Source organism: Staurois parvus, unplaced genomic scaffold, assembly GCF_062004578.1.
Source record: "Staurois parvus isolate SC_StPar_1 unplaced genomic scaffold, SC_StPar_1.0 ptg000089l, whole genome shotgun sequence".
NCBI classification, from domain to species: domain Eukaryota; kingdom Metazoa; phylum Chordata; class Amphibia; order Anura; family Ranidae; genus Staurois; species Staurois parvus.
Window position 1 is genome coordinate 1,371,666 of NW_028317885.1, and position 22,255 is coordinate 1,393,920.

A 22,255-nucleotide genomic window follows, 5' to 3' on the forward strand; every position below is an offset into this window, starting at 1 on the left:
CTTTTTCCTATTTGTTAAAAGAACAGACAACTTGTTCCGGGTCACACAGTATCCAGTCAATGCCTTGCTGCTTCCTCTGTATTGCATCACAAATGTGGGAGTGGTAATGTGATGAAAATCTCTCCTAGCATGGCGATCTCTCAGTTAATTGCTCTGCCTGCTTGTGGCTGTGTCAGATCTAATTACTGTTTAGCTCCTCACTTGCACCAGTGCTAGACTGGGAGACCCAGGGATTGTGGGATATATTATTTCTTCACAGGAAGTGTCAGTCCCTAGACTACAGACGTTATCCTCATACATTAACCTGAGCAGTGGCATGCTGCATGCCTCACGTTTGAACACAAACATAAACTTCTGACACCAGAATGTGAAGATTTATTATATTATAGGTTGTGTATGCGGGACAATAAATTACACCAAGAAATTACATGATCAATGCATATCTTACACAGGTAAAAGATACAAGGTGCATGTAGGAAGGTTTATAATGCATTTACAAATTCCCGTGTGCCTCAGTAGACGTAAAGAATAAGATTTTATGTTATGTACAAAAATCTTTTTTTTTTTTTTTTTTTTGTCTGGAAACCTGCAAGCTGCCAAAATAATTTTTTTTTACCATAATCTGTGCTTGCTGATGCAATTTCCAGGCATCATCCCTGAAAGGGCAAGGAAATTGAGGGATGGAAAGAGTTAATTTGATGATATCAGGAATATTTTATAGACAAGAAAGGTGATAAAACTGCCAATATCCCAACCTTAAGATGATGTGCAGCAGGCCAGAACTGAGCGTTCGCAATAAAATATTACTGTTGAGCATTGTCCAGGACAACATGTACTTGGATTGATATAAAAGACACTGTCTCCCATTTTGAGCCAAATGATCTAGTAAAGTGTTGTGTTGACTGTGCGCAAACTATATTATCAAGCAGAATAAATATTTAGAATTGTTTTAAATAAACCTGTCACAAACCTAAGCTATTCAAACCAACTATAGAAAGAAAAACTATATAGACAGTGGTTACCTTTAGTGAAAAGTGCATGTGAAAACAGTCAGTTGATGCAGCGATATAGGCAGCTGTTCAAATCTTTACCTTTCCTGTAAAAACTCTAGTTTGACCATGGTCCTCCCATGCCACAAGCTTCTTTGCTAGTTTTTTAATTTGACAGACAACCACCTTTAAAGTGATTTTAAAGTCTTGTCATGCTTACCTGCTCGTGCAGTGGTTTTGCACGGAGCAGCCTGGATCCTCCTGTTCGCGGGTCCCCCACCGGTGCTCCTGATGAGTGCCTCCAGAGCAAACAGCCTGCTCTGGGGGCACCCAAGCAGGTGTGCTCTCATTCTATGTCTCTGTGTGTCCATTCACCGACAGAGCTGCGGCTTGGCCCCACCCCCTCCCTTTCCTGATTGACTCACTGGCTGTGATTGACAGCTCTCTTAAGAAATATTGCAGAGCTGCAATGTGCAAATAGTGGTGAAACCCCTTGCATATAATAATAAATGTAAAATATGTGCATCAATTTTACATTTATTATTATTATTATTATTATTATTATTATTATGTGGGGGTTTCACCACTATTTGCACATGGCAGCTCTACAATATTTCTTAACTTTTGCAGAGGGTGATACCATCACTACTATGCTCTAATACACTGGTTAATTTGCACCTTTGCTATTATTGTATGTAGAGGGTTTCACCATTATTTGCACATTGCAGTTCTGAAATTATTTTTGCAGAGAAGATGACACCATTACTACTATTACCAGCTAAAAAGATTCTGTGGCTATTGCTTTTGCGTTTTGTGGTTGCGCAGTAGTTTTATTTGATTTGCTATGTCCTCTGTCTACTGGTAGCCAGTGGTCCTGCATACTGGTGGTCAGTGTGCATCTGTATATTGTGGTCAGGGCTTTTTTTCCCTCAAAGAATAGGTGCAAGATCCAACCACACTCCCACCTCAGTATAGAGCATGCTGCATCAAATGGTTGGTCTTGCCCAACTGTATTAACAGTGGGAGGGTCTTAAAGGGGCATTGTTAAATACCAGGAGTGCATTATACACAGAGTGCAGGGTTCACGAGTGTGCTATGCATAGAGCGGAGGGTTGAGGAGTGTGCAGTGTGCTACTTAGAGTGCAGGGTTGAAGCGTGCTATATGCACAGTGCATGATTCAGAAGTGTGCTACATACAGAGTGCAATGTTCAGAAGCGCGCTAAGTACAGAGTGCAGAGTTCAGGCATGCACCACATACAGAATTCAGGCATGCACAACAATAAGAGTGCAGAATTCAGGGGTGCGCTATGTACAGAATGCACGGTTTAATAGTGCGCTACATACATAGTGCAGAGATCAGGGGTACACTACATACAGAGTGCAGAGATCAGGAGTATGTTACATGCACAGTGCAGAGATCAGGAGTATGTTACATACACAGTGCAGAGATCAGGAGTACGTTACATACACAGTGCAGAGATCAGGAGTACGTTACATACACAGTGCAGAGATCAGGAGTACGTTACATACACAGTGCAGAGATCAGGAGTACGTTACATACACAGTGCAGAGATCAGGAGTACGTTACATGCACAGTGCAGAGGTCAGGAGTAGGTTACATACACAGTGCAGAGATCAGGAGTACGTTAAATACACAGTGCAGAGATCAGGAGTACGTTACATACTCAGTGCAGAGATCAGGAGTACGTTACATACTCAGTGCAGAGATCAGGAGTACGTTACATACACAGTGCAGAGATCAGGAGTACGTCACATACACAGTGCAGAGATCAGGAGTACGTTACATACACAGTGCAGAGATCAGGAGTACGTCACATACACAGTGCAGAGATCAGGAGTACGTTACATACACAGTGCAGAGATCAGGAGTACGTCACATACACAGTGCAGAGATCAGGAGTACGTTACATACACAGTGCAGAGATCAGGAGTACGTTACATACACAGTGCAGAGATCAGGAGTACGTTACATACACAGTGCAGAGATCAGGAATGTGCTACTTTAACTGAAACATTTTTACCTTAATGCACGGAATACATTAAAGTAAAAAATGTTTAGGCTTTACAGCCACTTTAAGGAAACACGCTCTGAGATTTTGCAAACTTTCAGTTTTTATGCACCTGGAATGTAGTTAACTAATTTGCACTGGAAGTTCAATTGGGCTTTTAAAAAATAATCTGTAGTTGTTTATACCAGTGTCCATCCATATGTTGAAAAAGTACTAACTTCTAATTTCAGAAGTGGTATTCTTTCTTCCCTTTTTCGTGGGTTGTTCTTTGCTCTCAGGAGACACAGGTTTGCACATTGCGTATGTCTCTGATAAATAAAGTACTAAAACTGGGTACACGCGGTCCAAATATCAGTAGGAACCGGCTGACATTCAGACTATGTGTACAGCTGTCCTTCCGACAGAAGCTGATCTAAGGACTGGCTTTTGTCGAAGGGACCTGCTGGAAAATCAACATCCGGCAGTGAAGAGCTGATTAGTGTGTTGTGGTGGGGGGCAGTTCCCCTGTCAGGGCACAAAAGGCACAGCAGGAGAGATTGCTGTACAAACTTCACTTAGTACAGCGATCTTGATCTGGGTTGAACAAAAAAAAACTTAATGTGTGTACCAGGCTTTTTAGTATGTGTCCAGCATTAGTGTTATTAACCTTGCCTTTAGGTTCTAACGACCTTGCTTCAATACTTTCACACTTGTGTTTCATTGAGATAATATTGTAATTGGATGTGATTATGATGCCCCATGGCATCCAAGACTATTCCTTAAAACTTGGGTAATAAAACCGTATTCTTAAAAAAAAAAAACTTCTAATTTCAGAAGTGGGGCATTCTATTTAGACTGTATATGAATCAAAATATATTTTGTTTGTTTTTTATTTATAGGGTTGTCCCTATGACACAAAGTGCATCCAGCAGTGAATGCTTCAGAGAATTACTGGCAGTGCGAACATGAATAGCTATGAGTGCCTACAACCTGCCATTAAAGTGTACGGTCTCAGCAGCCACAGCAAGCCTTTCACATCTGTCAAACATAGCAGGAATTTGCATATTCCTGCTGCTGGGTTTCGCACCACAGCAAAATGCCTGTGCGAATGTAGTCTTAGAGAAAATAATGTAAACATCTATTATGTTGCAGTTAGTCCTGTTACTGGCCCATAGGAATGTGCATTTTCCAAGGAAGGCATGTTTTGTTAAACTAAGAAAAGCAAACTTCTAAAGTGTAGGAGAGCTGTTGTATATTCACTATAGTTTGTCTACAAGGTGATGCTGTTATGTAGGTGAAAGAGTTTGCCACATTTTTGTTAACAAGCATTTAATATTTTTGATTCCAGCTTTAACAGCTGTGTGGGGACTTGGCTATCTCTTACCCCAGTCTTTTTTTCTGTTTCTTTTTCATTTTCCACCTCTGTTTCACCTTTTCCCTCTCATTAAAGCTGGACTTAACTGTATCTGAGCACCACAGATGCTGTTTAATTTGTAATGTTCACAGCAAACACATCCATCAATGAAGACTCCTGGGATGTATGACATAATTTTAGCCTAGGCCACAAGCAGGAAGCAACTAAAGAAATGTAAAAAACAAATATGTTAAATCAAGTAATATCTAATATACTTTCTTATCTATTTACGAAAACTAGTAGCATAAGGATTAAAAATAGTTACTGATAAATAAGAGCATTTAGTTCCATTTGAAGTATTTTTTCCCCTTTTGTATGTTTACAATTCAATCTGCAAATGGTATATCAATGAAGCAACTTTAAAAAGAAAAAAAAGCTTAAATGATGAACAAACTATTAAGAAAAAGATTTAGAGCTGAACTCCTGGTAAGCAGATAAAAAACAAGGTGAAATGTAAGGTGGAAATGTTTTACCAAAGAAGATTTATGTCTGCACACCACTACTAGAATGTACAGCCAGTGATCTTCAACTGTTCAATTTTGTACAGCTTGTTCAAGAACAATCACTACACACACTGTTATCCTGGATCTTACATGTCATAGTTAAAGACCTGTTCACACACACTGGGAAATGCCAGTCACCGCTAGGCTACATAGCATCAGTTGTTTTCTGTGTGCCTGGTTCACCCTGCAACGAAGGTAGGAGGTGTGATGTGGTGTGATGTGGTAAAATGCAGAGATGGAGCATTTTGCTACTGCAGCACACAGTAAAGCAACATGTGTCACTGCACAGCAGAGCTGCTGTGCAGTAGATATGAATGAAGTGTTACTCTGTGACACTTCAAATAAAGTAAAAAAAAAAATGGAGAAAAAAGCTGCACAGCATACTGCCCCTTACTACAGTTTACTACCAGCGAGAACTGACTGTTGCTTGTATGCTAAAACACAGCATTTAGTGTGCAGACAGCATGAACAAGCTCTAACACTAATGCTGTAGCCTATTGAAATATCACACAAATCGCAGTTCTCAGTGGTTGCCAACAGCGCGTGTTTTAAGCAAAGAAAAATATACTTCTTTTAAGATTACAGAGTTATAAGAACGTTGAAGTTATTCCATTTTTAAATTCATACTACTCAGTTTTTAAGATTATGACATCCCAGGTAGACCGTGGTAGAATGTGTGGAGATTGGGGGGTACACATTTTTTACAATGAGCTGCTCCACATGTAATGCTCTTTTGCTCTTTTCATAGTGACAGATTAACTGTAAAATGAACCTTTTCTTTTTAAAACAAATTCACTGGTAAAGTCTGGGCTTTGAATGTAGGATCCTTGCCAAAGATGCTCAAAGATACTGATCCAGGGACAAGCCGAGGTACCTGCAAGCATCACAAGAGTACCTGCACTTTATCAGTTATGGTAGTTTATACACCTTATGTCCAATCTGACTTGCACAGGTATACCTAGAAGTAGTAGCAGTCATAAGGTCAGGATTTTACCCTTGCCCTGCAAGAAGGTCTCAAAGCTCAGAGGATTCTTGGAACATCTTCCAGGAAAGCCAGGTGCGGGGGAATTGTTTATAGGTATCCAGTTTACAGGCCAGGAGGGACTCCATCCCCTCAATGTGGTCCTTTTCCATTACCCACTCCACTAAGGAGGTAACCTGAGCTGTCTGGCAATGGCACTAGATCACTATTCTGACTGCCATTATTCAATGCTGGAAAATGCTTTTCATAATACGTTTGAAAGAGTTTTTTATTTCATTTCTCCCAATAAAATTTTCATTTTATTTCTCCCAATAAAACCAATGATGGGGCACTATTCTTCCCACGGACACCGACGATAGGGCACTATTCCCCCCACTGGCACCAACGATGGGCATAATTTCTCCCAATGACCCCAATGATGGGGCATAGTTCCTCCCACTGACACTGAGGATAGGGCACAATTCCTCCCTCTGACACCAACAATGGGGCACAATTCCTCACACTGACACACTGAAGCATTGAAAGCAGGTTACTTCAAGGGAGTTGGGGACAGTCAACCCAGCAACAGTGGCGTAAAGTTGCAGAATCAATTCCAAAAAGGCGTGTAGCCGGGGCAATTCCAACAAATATGTACTAACGGCCCTCTGACAGCCTGACAACTGCAGCAAACATAGTTTGTACACTTTGATGGACATGACAGTTTCCCTTTAACAAATCTGTGCAACTACCTGCAAGTCTGGAAAGCATAAATCACTGGAAGCCAAGAGGCACTGTATTTCATTAAAAATTGTCCTGTAACATAACTGATTCCAGCTGTCATTTTTGCGAGAAGCTGAATGGGAAGCACTTGTTTCTTTGGACAGCACAGAGATGTTTCTTTTCAGACTCCCTTGGTACACAGGGCCCTGTATCTTGAGGTCAAGATAAACATTTGACTCAAGAATAACGCAGATCTCTCATCCCTGTTGTACATTAGTATTTATAGGGTTTACTATTCTTAGGAGCTCGTTCGCTCAGCACATACTTTATTCAACACAAAAAAATGCATGCATTTAAAGGTATTTGCCATATTTTTATTTATAATGCTTTTTGTGTATTTTTATGTCATGCACTTTTCTGTAGATTTCTGTTGAGACAAGATTGTTAAAGTTGGAAAAGGACACCACAGCTTACTGGAGGGATCGCTATTATTTGCGTTTATTGTGTATGGCATTCACAAGCTAGGGATATCCTACACCAGTGCTCTCCAAAGTGTGGCCGTTTGCTTGCTATTATTCGGCCCTTGGGGCACTATTCCTCCCACTGATACCAACAATGGGGCATAATTCCTGTTACTGAGATCCACAGTGGGGCACTATTTCTCCCAATAAAACCAATGATGGGGCACTATTCTTCCCACGGACACCGACGATAGGGCACTATTCCCCCCACTGGCACCAACGATGGGCATAATTTCTTCCAATGACCCCAATGATGGGGCATAATTCCTCCCACTGACCCCAATGATGGGGCACAATTCCTCCCACTGACACTGACGATAGGGCACAATTCCTCCCTCTGACACCAACAATGGGGCACAATTCCTCACACTGACACCGACAATGGGACAACAATGCACGGTTTACTCCCATGACATCAGGACATTTTCTACTCTTGCTGGCTGCTGTCAGAGTCATCCATTTTGTTAGTCATTTACATCTAGGAGGTTTCTATTTCATGTACTGTATATCCTAAATTCTAATTAAACCCAAAGCATAAAATATAATGTATTGGAGATTAATTGACCTTGGTTAGGTGGCTGTGTTTGTTTTAAAGTATAACTAAAGGCAAAATTTTTGTTTTTTTTTATCTTTGGATAGAGTGTAGAAGGATTAGAACACCTGTCAAGTTTTTATTGCTGTTTGAGCCCCCATTAGAGAGATTCACCCCCTCTATTTGTCCTGTTTACTAGTATCATTGAACGTGAAAGTAAAATAAAATCCCAAATTTTGGGTTGTCCCCTAAAAGTAATAGAGGAAAAATCTTCTACTGGGGACGTTAGTTCTGGTGACCTGGGGGGAGGGGCAAGGAATTCCCTTAATTTTGGATTTCCTCTCACACTCTTTTTGGCTTGGGACAGAAAGTGAAGGTAAATCTCCAATAAATATGGAAAACCTCCTGCGCTCCTATCTTAATCCCTACAAATCTAATAAAAGCTGCCAACATCCCATGATATACCTGATGATCTCAAATGAAAAACACAGAAAAAATTATGTGGCGCTACTAAAAATGTGTATGTGCAATACATATATGTGGAAAATATAAAACCAAATATATAAATGTCATATAGATAATGAAACAAGCAATATATGTGAACCTCCCAAATGCTGTATATAATGTGAAATATAAATGTGAAATACAGTCTCTCCGGGATCAGAAAAGGTGAGTAAAATAAGTAAGAGATATAAAAAAGTGGTCTATAGTATTCACACAAACGTGTGTGTACATAAATCCTGATAAATCAATAGTGGTGAAAAAATATCCAGAAAAGTCCACAAACAGGACTAATGTGCCCAATTGATCCTGATCGGATCTATGAGTGATAGTGAACCGTCCAAATGGGACTAAAACCTCAAACGTGCTCCAAAAGAAACAAATAATGAATAACGCATGTAATGCATGCCACAAAAAACTCCCCCTCCAAAAGCAAAAAAAGATTCAAATATAAAATCAAACAGTGTTCAAACACATACAAAATTAAATGCGTAAAGTGCATAAACCAAATCACATACGTGAAAATATAAATAATCACTAGGAAAAACGCATGTCACTAAAGTTGCGTATGAAAACATGTAAATGCATGAATAAATGTCCAAATTGGTGTAAATCCACCATACATTCAAATAAAGCAGACACCCGTGAAGATGGGTGATAGATGTGTAAGGTGACAGGAGGGCATCCACAGATGACAAAAATGCGAGCTCACCTCCTTGCCTCGACCCACACAGGGCCAAAACACCTTTAGGATCACTACTCTGGATCCTTCATGTATGAGACTCCTCCAGAACCGCGTCACTCTCCCCTTGGTGGTCTCCCTCTCATAGGCAGGCTTAAAGGGTGGCAGACCTCCTCTCCCAGCAGATATGTATGATGTGGCCAGTTAGCTTGTTATAAGACACAAATAGAAGCTCCCATAGCATAATACCATTTATTGTAAAAAAAGTAAACAAATCTTCCAAAATATGCACTCACATTTTCCTACATCTTGGTTAGAGCATTGATAGGAAAAAACTCATGTTCTGAGTGTAGTTGCATGGTTGTACAAAGATGGCGTCCAAACCGGAAGTGCTTCACTGCGTGCCTACGCGTTGCGTCATGTGACTTCCTCAGGGCTAACAGGGTTAGCCCTGAGGAAGTCACATGACGCAATGCGTAGGCACACGGCGACGTACTTCCGGTTTGGACGCCATCTTTGTACACCCATGCAACTACACCCAGAACATGAGGTTTTTTCTATCATCTATTTTCCATGTATCAGAGCCATTTATCGCTGTACTACAGATGTTTGTGATTGTGTATTCTTTTCAAATTGTCAGAAATAATCTGTACTTTCGATAAATTTTACATGGCAAAAAATGCACATTGCACAGTATAAACAAAAGGAGCACTCTGATTTGTAGATATGTTTATTTTACAAAGTTGAAGGCTGACCCTCCTATGTCTAGCTACTTGCTATTAAACGTACCCATCATGCTCAGTAGGCAACAGTTAGTAAGAGGCTGAAAAGGGCAGTGTTAAGCTTTGGTAAACAAGGTCTGTATTTATATATCCAGTGTCCTGCAGTGGGTGAGATATGTGAAGACAGCTGATGCTTCAGGGTACCTGCTTTACAGTCTTTATTAATGGGGATAGGTTGTGTTTTAAATTTGATTTCTGTTTGGTTTTTTTACTGTTTTTTTAACAGTTTTTTTGCTGCAGCTCTGTTTCCCAAGATTTCTTAAGTTTGGCAATGGTCCTACTCAAATTGTTTGGAAAATAAGATGTAGTATAGAAAGAAAATTCATCCTCATTTGCACTTTGCTCACCACTTTTATTTCCATGGTATCATATTGGCTAGTCAGCTTGGAATGTTACGGTTGTTCATCTTGAATTTTCGCTTTCCTTTGTTACAGAATTACTGGAACTTCAGGCTGATTGAGAATGGCAGAAGGAATTTTGTGAGACAAAATCAATTATGTTCTTTCTTTTTTTCTTTGTCTTTTCACAGACTACAGAATGAGAAATGGATGAATGTAAAAGCGGGAGATATCATCAGACTGGAGAATAATCAGTTTGTGGCTGTATGTAATAATTACTATTTGTTTTTATTGATTTTCCTTTTGTTTTTCTCAATATTATAACTACATAGAGGATCGGCAGTTGACATTTAAGGCCTCAGTTAAAAGCCTTGAATAGGTTTATGGAAGTTAGAACAAATTGTAATCTTGGATAGAGTTGGAAAGGGCTACAATCTCTAAGATTTCCATTAGTGTTTTTTTTCCCCTAATTTTGAAGCATTTTCCTTTACTTTCTGCACTAGTGATGGTGGTCGCTAGAAATGCTTCCAGCAAGGTCAAAGATGACAAAGGTCAGGTATTTAACCACTTCATGTCCAGACACTTTTACCCCCCTTCCTGTCCAAGCCAATTTTCAGCTTTCAGCTCTATCACACTTTGAATGACAATTGCGCAGTCATGCAACACTGTACCCATATGAATTTTTTTTTGAGACAGATAAAGCTTTATTTTGGTGGTATTTATTCACCGCTGGGATTTTTATTTTTTTTGCTATATAAATGAAAAAGTCCAAAAATGTTAAACAAAAGTGTAGGGAGTCTGAAAAGAAACATCTCTGTGCTGTCCAAAATTTTGCAAATAAATAATATTTCATCATAAATCTTGGCCAAAATTTATTCAGTTATCTTTTTATTAAAAAAAAAATGAACCCAAATTAGTTTATAACCAAAAATTATAATTTAAAATTTTTTTTTTTAATTTTTATTTTATTTTATTTATTTATTTTTTTACATACTGTCACCCTAGCAGTACAGTGTCCCCATGGTGACACTGTACTTGTGGGGGGTGATGAAGATTTTTTTTTTTTTTTACACTGATTGCTTTTACACCCATAAAGGATGTAAAAGCAATAATTTCTTGCAGCCATTGAGAAATACTGTGTGAGCTGTGATTGGTCACAGCTTGTCACATGGTACAAGGCTGTTGTGAATAGCCTTGTACCATGTGACCTCTGTGCTCATTCACAGATTTCACACATAGTAAGCAATGATGTCAGAAGTGACATCTTGCTTACTGCTCTGCATGTGATCACTGATTGGCCAATCAGTGATCAGATGATCGGGACCTCGAACAGAGGTCCTGTACGACGATCGGTGTTCCACTGTTGCCGGTGGACACAGCGGGCACTGGATCGTGGTGCTGCGCGCTCCCAGGGAGCGAGCACAAACGGGGGCGGGGAAGCCATTTATAAACGGCCACCCGACCCTGCACTGCCACCGTCCGGCCATTTATATACAACAGCCGGACTGGAGGTGGTTAACCTAAAGTGAAGCTAAAGACAAGAATACTCACCTTTGATCAAACAACCACGAGGTCTTGCTCATGTGCAGCCCTGTTTACATTCTGCAGAGTATTGCAAAAAGCCAGGCAAATTTTTTTTATTGGATGGCTCTTCTGCAATAAATAGCCTGGCTTTTTGCAAGTTTTTATCTTTAGTACTGTTGCTCATATAAGGAAAAGAAAATGTTATAAACAACATTGAAAGGGTTTCAGCATATACAGTAGGGTAGAAAACAATCTATAATCCAGTCGCAAAATGTGGACTCTGTAGCAAGAGGTGGAAACACAAGGGATTGATTTGAAATAAGTCTACTTTTATTCACACATAGTTTGTAACAAGATATTGATGTGACTGATGATCGAAACACGTCTGTGGTATGATAACAATGCTTATTTCTTGAGTTAAAATGACACTTGCACAAAAAAAAAAAAGTAATTAAAAAAGCATTTTTTTAAAAAAGTACAAGGATAGGACTTCCATTTCTCGAGCCCTTTGAGTATGGACACATAGCAGCAGAGTTCCAAACAGTCCTCATGCTTCAGTACAAAAACCAGGGGGAGGGGTAACCAGGCAGCCTTTTGGTGAGGCTCATATCAAAAGCTCCACTGTAGAAAAAACAATGCACTAAATAGAAAATCGAGCCTGCTTATCCAAGATGGCAGACAGAGACAAGACTGCCACACTCAGCGAAGATGAAGAGAGCACAACAGATGCACAGCCTATACCTAACCTGGTGATCGACTTCAAAAATACTTGCAATGGAGGTAGCCACACATATTAAACCTGACTTTACTACCACATTAAAAGAAATTATGATCCAGCACCTTCAGAAACTGCAGAACAAAGTTGCCAACAATGAACACAGACTGAATTGCCTGAAACAGTTAGTGAGCTTGAATCAAACCGCTACTCCAACTCCAATCTGTTTTTGTGAACAGGATTTCATTTCTTGAAAATAGATGCAGGCGTAGCAATTTGCATTTTGTGGAGCTTCCAAACTCCTTAAGCATTAGCCGTCCGGCCAATGGCCATTTGGCGGCCGGCAAAATCCTTCAGCGTTCTGAGTGGACACCATATGGCGTCCTCCCGGGCATGTGCAGTTTGCGTGCCTGCAGAGCTGCGCAGCGGCGCGCTCTGTCACCGGCCTCGTACCTCGGACACGGCTGATGACAGATCTGAGTACCGGCCCCGTTTCCGGTACCATGTCATCTGCTGTGACCAATCACAGCAGGTCACATGACAGTTGTTTACAATGGATGGCTTCATTCATGCCATCCATTGTATACTAGTGTGCCTAGCTGTGAATGGTCACAGCAATCACATGCACAAGCTGGGCCAATCACAGCTAAGCACAAAAAAAAAAAAAAACCCTGAATGAATCGATGTCATTCAGGTAGATGCTTGCTTATAGCAAAGTAATTCTTTGCTATAAGCAAATTGTGTAAAAAAAAAAAAAAAAAATACTGATCACTTCCCCAAAGTAGTACAGTGTTACTAATGGTAACATTGTACTACTTTGGTCATAGTGAAATATGAAAAAAAAATCTTAAAAAAAAGAAAGAATTTAAAATAATAAAAAATATTTTAAACAAATTTTAATTTTTTTTTTCATACTGTCACCAGTCAGTGTCCCTGATCACCACCATGCCAGTTATATGATGACTCTGTACTGTACTGGTGACAGTATGAAAAATTAAATTGTGAAAATAATTTAAATTTTTTCATTTTCCGAAAAATTATGACAAAAAAAATACAACTTCAAAAAACTCGCCATGCCTCTTATGAAGTACGTCGGACTGTCTACTTTGCAAAAAGGGGTCATTTGGGGGATATCTGTACTGTTCTGACATTCTTGGACCTCAAGAAATTAGATTGGCCGTCAGTACTTCAGGATTGATCAATATTCAGATCTTTACCATAGTCTGTGAATGCTATAACTTTCCTACAAACTAAAAAATACATCCTAATTTGGGGTATTTTCACCAAAGACATGTAGCAGAACACATTTTGGCCTAAATTTATGAAGAACAACTATTTATTTGCAAACGTTTATAACAGAAACAAAGAAAAACGTGTTTGTTTTTTTTTTCTAAATTTTCCGTCTTTTATGTTAATTTAACAAAAAATAAAAACCCCGGCGGTGATTAAATACCACCAAAAGAAAGCTCTAGTTATGTGAAGAAAATGATAAAATTTTAGTTTGGGTACAGTGTTGTATGACTGCACAATTGTTTGTGGTGAGCTGGCAATTCACCTGATTTTTTTAAGGAAGACCTAAATGTCATGTTATGAGGAATGAGTCTGATTATGAGAATGCACTTCTGCTCATATAGTGGGATTGCTATGCATAAATGCTGTTTAGAGATGATTTTTGATTTGTATTATTTATCAGCGCTGCAAAAGGCAAAAGCAAGGGGACTAAGGAACTGTCCAGCCCACAAGGCGTAATGGACTTTGCTGCTGACAATTCCTAGGTTGTGATCTTCTGGCTCACCTGAACAGGCAGTCACTGAGCAGGAAGCATGGGTACTCAAGAGTTAGTCTCTGGCAGCACTGGAGTGCTGGGATCATAGAAAAGAAGGAGCAAGAATCACTGGGAGCAGAGAGATGCTGGGACTATATGAAAACAGGTTAGAATATATGAATGCTTGGAACTCCACATTGGAACATTCCAATCAGTCAGATATTGGAGCTTCCCACGAGAGACTTTGGAGTTCAGAAAATTACATCACATATTCTGAGGTGGGTTGGCAGAGGGAGTAGCCAAAGATGAAGAGCGAGAGAATTTGTTCAAAATAAATGACTTGAGTAGAAACCAATGGAAATAGTTAGACATTTTCAGGTGTGGAGTCTGTAGTAAACTGGGTTTTTTTGGAGATAACATAAGGCCAATGTATTTTTTATTTTTTTTTTAATTCCATAAAAAGAGACACAATACATATAAATAATCAATACATTTCTACTTTGCCCCTTCTAATTACCTCTTTTCTTTCCCTCCCCTCCCAACCCATTTCGACCCCCCTTCCCCCTCCATCCCCACTGCAAGATCTCCAATCTCTCAAGGCCCAATGACTTTAAATAACTTCCTAGTTTAAAATTTTCTATATTTCTCTTTCAATCCTGATTTTTCCCATTTTCCCCATCGCGAATAGTATGTTTCCAGCCTGTCTTCCTGCATATAGTAGGTTTTTTCCATTCTACTAATCTGGTTTACCCTATTGATCCAATCCTCCTCCATCGGCACCTCTGTCTTCCTCCAGAACTTGGGTATCAACCCTTTTGCAGCACTTAGGTAGTACCATACACCTGAGTCTTTATATTTATTTACTGTTGTCACAACATTATGTAGGAGACACATGGTTGGGTCTAACCCTATGTCCTTTCCAGTTATTTTTTCTATTAATTTAACTATTGTCTTCCAGAAAACCTGAATTTTTGGACATTGCCACCATATGTGAAACACCGTGCCCTCCTCCCCACATCCTCTCCAACACATTTTTGAATTCTCCCCACTCATCTTATGCTCAGTGCTCGGTGTAATATGCCATCGTGTCAGACATTTATAATTAATCTCAACATCTCTCATACTAACACTCTCGTGTACCAATCTAAATATCTTATTCTGTTGATCCTTATCTATCACCACCTCCATATCTCTTTCCCAATTTATTATAAAAATTAACTTTGTGTCTGTTTCTAATTCTGTGAGTATTCTATACATTTTTGTAACACCGTGTTTCCCATCTCTACGTGTTTCTAATAGCCTTTCAAACATTTTCCACTCCTTTTTTAATCTCAAGGGTTTTGGGAGATTTCCAATGAAACATTTTAGTTTCATAAGGCCAATGTAATGTGAAGTAAGTTCATAGAAGGAACCTTGAGACGGATATTCCATGTAGGCAACTAAACATTGTTTCCAGGTAAAGAAGTGGTACCTTTAACGGATTACGGTCAGCAAATTTTTTTGCCAAAGCCGATTGTGGACCTGGAGCCAGACCTGATTTATGTTTTGCACTGGGATCTCAGGAGCACATGGCATGTTCAAGAACAGGCATGGGTGCTTGCCTTAAATTATGTGAAATGGGGAATCTTGGGCACTGGCATTATGGTAATCATTATGGGCAAACTCTGCCCAAGACAGAATAGCAACCCAGTTGTCCTGGGCAGGCACCAGTGCTCCAAGGAATTGCTTAAGTGACTGCTTAGTTCTATTAGCTTGCCCATTGGATTGCAGATGGTAGGCTGAAGAGAACTGTTGGGATACATCCAAAGATTTATAGCGACCCCTTCAGAAATATGAGGTAAACTGGACCCTGCGATAACACTCTTTTGGATTTCCTAATTAAAGATTGGCACCAAAGCTGTTGTGCACACAGTGTATAGACTGGAAATGCAAGGCACTTTTATTTACTTGGGTTATCTTTGGAAAATATTAAAATTTGTTTGATGACCTGAATCATTTAAGTGTGACAGATATGTAAAGGAAAAAAAAAGAAAAAAACCACCAAGAAGGGGGCAAATACTTCTTCACAGCACTGTATATATGCTTCTTTGGCATGTCCATTGGGAGGTTCTGCTGCTGCAATTAAAAATGGATGCCGCAGTGATTCACTAAACTGCAGCATGCCTTTGGTTTGTTAGAGAGGCATGGCAGACTTAGTAGACGTAGCATGGAAGTAATCGATAAACTGGACTGATGCCCTTGAGAAGGTTGTGGTGATCCTGGAGTTCCAGGAGCGATTGGTTCAGAAGCCTGAAGTTGCTCCAGGTGAGTGAAAAGGGCATGAAGGTGATGAATGACCTCAACCTGGTTGCCTCCTGGAAGCTGAGCCTATGGATGTGACACTTGTTGGGATTCAAAATAAAAAATGAATAAAAGCCAGCGCTACACTCAAAAAGTGAAAAAACGAGCAGCTTGCAATGCAGGGCTATATACAACCCCTTAAAGTGTTACTACACTCAGGATCCTCTCTATCTGGTCTCCCACAGTACAAACTACATTTAAATGCAATTATTTTAGTAATATAAACTAAATACCTTTTCTCATCAGCAGTTAGAGCAGTCTTGTAATTTCAATCAGTGTTCAGCAGAGCACTGGTTAAAGCTTGTAGGAGGAGTTTTTCTTTCTGCTTTAGGAGGATGCAGAACCCCTGACTTCTGTCTGAACAGTGCTGAGTGGCCCTGTGCTGATCACATGCACTTTCCCAAGAAAAAGCAATTCACACCAAACTGAGCATGTGTAGAGTGTCCCCACATGATATGTCTTATCAAGAGATCAGAGGGAAGCATTGGAAGAAGGGGAGGATCAAAGTAGCCAAGATCAAACAGCATTTTTACACAATACAGAGGATTAACCCATTCTACAGTGAGTATAACAAGCATTCTTTACTGCATATACAGACTAATTGTACTGTTGTGGGTTTAGTAACACTTTAATGTGAACTATTAACAAAAATTGCAGCGCTTATAAATAATACAAATCAAAAATCATCTCTAAACAGCATTTATCTGAGTGCATAGCAATCCCACTATATCAGCAGAAGTGCGTTCTCATAATCAGACTCATTCCTCATAACATGACATTTAGGTCTTCCTTAAAAAAATCAGGTGAATTACCAGCTCACCACAAACAAATGCTGCCTTAATGATAAGTGCAGCAATAGCACTTTTAGTTAATCATCATATGGAAATACTTCTGCTTTTCCAGCTCTCAAATGAATGCTTCATCCACTCCTTCACTAATGTAGCTTGCACTCATGTGTCACCATAATGTAATATAGAACAAAAAAAACATATAGTGTAGTAATACTTATGAGCCACAGATTAATAAACACCCGTGAGTGGGTGCAACACTGTGCCAACTGTGTTCAAACTCCATCCACCACCCACATTTGTTAACCCACCGCTCGTTTCTTTTCCAAATTTTTTTTTCTTGGGGGGGGGGGGGGGGGGGGTTCATCGTGATTGATGCTGGATTTACTTTCGGGGGCGTTATATTTTTTAAATAAAGGATTTGTGAAAAACTGATTCCGGGTTTTTATTTACTTTGGCCCTTTTTTGGGTGAATGAATGAGGGTACCCCATACTCATTCACATAGGGGGAGCCAGTATCTGAGGAGCTGTAAAAGGGGTTTCTAAATTCTGATAAGTCACCCCCACAACCACCAGGTCAGAATTGTGGGGAAGAGGCCCTTGTCCTTATCAGGATGCGGACAAGGTGCTTTGTGTGTGTGTGGGGGGGGGGGGGAGTTCCCCAAAGCACTGCCCCTTATTTTGATGGCGTGTGGCCTAGTATGGTTGGGGGAGAGGAAAGGGGTGCTACTCGCCCCCCTTCCCTTTCCTGGCCTGCTGGGCTGCATGATCGCATAAGGGTCTCGGTTTTGATGGGAGATTTTTCACGTGACCCAAATACCACATGCTGTATCCTTTAATGAATTTAGCTCACAATGTTTTACAGTACAGCAGAGACTACAAATATGTATGACTATTGAGCTGTGGTTTTACTATCACTTATTAGTGCTTAATCGTATTACTGCCACTGCTAAATGTGACAGGTTCTTGCTTGAGGATTCCTGGTGGTTAGGGAGCCAGCACCCGCCAGTGTCCTAACAACCTGGGGAAAGGCAAAGCACATTGCGGACTTATTTGTGATTTGCAAAGTGAAGAATTTATGCATATACCGATTAGTAGCGATGATAGCACAGAGAATCTGGAATGCGGGATGTTCTCATTTGTGCTGCACAGCATGATGTTTGGGTGAATGAGAGCCATCCAGAATGTTTCTATCAAAGCAGTCTAGTCTTTTTGAATAGAGAAGAGAACTTTCCAGTATAAAGATTCCAGCATTCAGCCTTGTGTAGGAGAGTTGGAAAGTTGCTTGCAGCCTGGCTTCTATTTCTGCTAGGTTTTTTTTTTTTATTGTTATCTTCATTCCTCTGGGTGGAAGATTACCCTCACTTTCTGTCCCAGTGATAGTGGTCTTACCTTCCAACTCCAAAACTTAAACGGTTTAAGCTGGAGTTACAGTTTTAAAATGAAGATAGGCACAATTATTATATGTTTATCACAAATAGACTGAAATGTTTGGTTTACTTAACGTGATATTAAAAGATTATTTTTTTAAATTAAAATAACAAACATGTCATACTTATCTGCCCCTGCTGAGTTCCCCCATAGGAAGCTGCTTCTTGTGGGGACACTCGCTTCCAAGCCAGCTGTTTGTGTCTATTCAGAAATACAGGTTGGCTCGACCCTGCCCCCTGCTGTTTGCTCCCAGGTTTTGACTGACAGCCTATGAGAGCTGGGAGAGGGAAGAAGAGCTGCTGCAGAGTGCACAGCACTGGACCGAGATTGAACTGGTGAGTATTTAGGGGAAGCTTCACTTAAAAGATTGTTTACCTTAATGCATAGAATGCATTACTGTGGTTGTAAACCTCTGACTTGAATTATGTGCAAAGCACATCCCTCTATTATGTGTGCATGTCTCAATCTAGAGCACTAAGTGTCATTTCTGTCCGCTGCCTTGTTCCTCTGCTGTCTGCATGAGTCGCTTCAGACAAGTTTTCCTGACACCTTGAGAAAAACGGTGATGGGAGGGCACAGCCTGTGATTGACGGCTTCAGTTCTGTTCCTGTGTGCTGTGTGAAGGGAGGAGGGGGTGTCCCTTCCATGCTGTCAGCTCTCAAAGCACTTCTCACTGAATGTAACTTCAGCTCTCTGCCCCCTGCTTTTCAGTGATGAAAAATCATGTGTAAATTCTAGACTTTGAATGGATGTAGGGGACAGATGGCTGTACATAGACAGGTACAACTTATTTAGATGTATTTGTTTAGTCTCTGTGTATCACCTGAGGCCATTCACTTCACTGGGTATATGTGAGAGTTTACAACCACTGTGACATGGGATAGTTAGCTCTTGTGGTAGATGTGATATTTTAGTGAGTCCTTAGCAGACAGGAACTATTCTAAAGGGCTTGGTATCCCCAAAAGGTTCACAAACATATGACTTTCCACGTTATTCTCCAGCTTCAGCAGAAATACACCCACTGGAAAATGCCAAGCCACCTGGCTCATAAGCTCACTCAGCTTCAATGGCAGTACCACACTGCAAGGACGTTATTCCACTGCACAGCTTGGTGTCATCTGCAAAGACTGAAATTGTATTTTTAATCCCAGACCGTATATCGTTTATAAATATATTAAAAAGCAAGGGTTCCAACACTGAACCTTGGGGTACACCACTGACAACCCTAGACCATTCAGAGTATGAATCATTAACCACTACTCTCTGAATACAGTCAGTTTTCTATCCATTTACAAACTGATTTTTTTCAAGCCTGTAGACTTTACCTTACACATTAGCCATGTGTGGGGAACTGTGTCAAATGGTTTTGCAAAATCCAAGTATACCACGTTCACCGCCACCCCTCTGTCCAAGGTTTTGCTCACCTCCTCATAAAAAGAAATCAGATTTGTTTGACAACTTCTGTCTTTTATGAATCCATGCTGTCTGCTGCTTAAAATATTTTTTTCCAGCAAGAACTCATCTATGTGGTCTTTTATTAAACTCTCCAGTATCTTCACAACTATAGATGTTAAACTAACAGGTCTATAATTACTTGATAAAGATTTTGACCCCTTTTTAAATATAGGTGCCACATTGGCCTTAAACCAATCCAGTGGTACTAGTGTCAGTCATTAAAGTGTCCCTAAAAATGAGAAACAATGGCTTTGAAATGACAGAGCTCAATTCTTTAGGGACCTGTGGGTGCTTTATTCACCTTTATCTGCCTAAATATTTCTGGATCATATCAGTTGTGAGCCAATGAGGATCATCTTTGGCTGTGTCAATACCATGCCTATTATGGATAAGAGCTCCCCCATGCTAATTTGTATCCACAGAGCTAAGGAAGGTATTTAATAAATTTGCCTTGTCTTTGTCCCCAGTCACCCACTCTAGATTATTTTGTAAAGGGCCTACATGCTTGGACCGGACCTTTTTACTGTTAATATATTTGAAAAATGTTTTGGGGTTTGTCCTGCTATCTTTTGCAATTTGTGGTTCATTTTACATTTTTGTGGCCTTGATTTCCTATTTGCATATTCTGTTATATTCTTTGTAATGTTTAAACGATGATAGCGTTCCTTCATTTTTATATTTAATAAAAGCTCTTTTCTTATTATCTATAGCTTTTTTAACTTTGCCGTAAGCCGCATAGGTTTGATTTTTAGCCTTTTAAACTTGTTTTCCATGGGAATATAGTTTGCAGTGTGTTCACATACAGTCTTTTTGAAGAACTCCCATTTTGGTGTTGTGTTCATCGATTCCAATATTCCCTCCCAGTCTAAGTCTTGGAGAACAGCTCTCTCCGCTTTGGAAAATAGGCTCTCTTAAAGTTGAGCGGTTTTATTTTTTTCCTATGTGCTAACAGCTAACAATAAATGAAATTATGTTATGGTCACTGCTACCCAAATGTTCTTTTACAGTTGCAAGAAAAAGTATGTGAACCCCTTGGGATTACGTGGAGTTTGGCATGAATTGGACATAAAATGTGCTCTGAACGTCATCTAAGTCACAACAATAGAAGAACACAGTCTGCTGAACATAATACTACACAAACATTAGATGTTGCCATGGTTTAATTGCACATAACATGTAAACATTCACAGTGCAGGGAGGAAAAAGTATGTGAGGCGCTAGGTTAATGACTTCTCCCAGAGCTAATTGGAGCCAGGAGTGAGCCAACCTTGACTCCAATCAGTGTGATGATATTGGATGTGTTGCTGACAGCTGTCCTGCCCTTAAAAAACACACACCTGTTTTGGGTTTACTGGTTTCAAGAAGCACTGTCTGATGTGAACCATGCCTCGCAGAAAAGAGCTCTCAGAAGACCTACGATCAAGGATTGTTGACTTGCATGAAGCTGGAAAGGGTTACAAAAGTATCTACAAAAGCCTTGATGTTCATGTGTCCACGGTAAGACAGACTGTCTACAAATGGAGAAAGTTTAGCACTGTTGCTACTCTCCCTAGGTATGGTCGTCCTGTAAAAATGACTGCAAGAGCACAGCGCAGAATGCTGCATGAGGTAAAGAAGAATCCCAGAGTGTCAGCTAAAGACCTACAGAAATCTCTGGCACATGCTAACATTTTTGTTGACACATCTACAATAAGGAAAACATTAAATAAGAATGGAGTGCATGGGAGGACACCACGGAGGAAGCCATTGCTGTCCAAAAAGAATATTGCAGCACGTTTGAAGTTTGCAAAAGAGCACCTGGATGTTCCACAGCACTACTGGCAAAATATACTGTGGACAGATGACACCAAGATTGAGTTGTTTGGGAAGAACACACAACACTATGTGTGGAGAAAAAAAGGCACAGCACACCAACATCAAAACCTCATCCCCACTGTAAAACATGGCGGAGGGAGCATCATGGTTTGGGGCTGCTTTGCTGCCTCAGGGCCTGGATGGATTGTTGTCATTGATGGGAAAATGAATTCCAGAGTTTATCAAGACATTTTGCAGGAAAACGTACGACCATCTGTCTGCCAACTGAAGCTCCGCAGAGGATGGGTGATGCAACAGGACAATGACCCAAAGCATACAAGTAATTCAACAAAACAATGGCTGCAACAGCACAGAATACGCCTTCTGGAGTGGCCCAGTCAGAGTCCTGACCTCAACTCGATTGAAATGCTGTGGCATGACCTTAAGAGAGCGATTCACACCAGACATCCCAAGAATATTGCTACACTGG

General features: G+C 40.1%; 1 protein-coding gene across 2 annotated transcripts in view; it reads left to right on the forward strand.

Moving 5' to 3' along the window:
- ATP8B4 (ATPase phospholipid transporting 8B4 (putative)) overlaps positions 1–22,255 on the forward strand; it is a 393,898-nt gene that overhangs the window by 186,674 nt on the left and 184,969 nt on the right. For both annotated transcript variants that reach the window (XM_089670310.1, XM_089670311.1), the window contains one exon: positions 10,145–10,217. In XM_089670310.1, the coding sequence (XP_089526436.1) occupies positions 10,145–10,217 (73 nt within the window). The remainder of the gene's footprint in view (positions 1–10,144; positions 10,218–22,255) is intronic.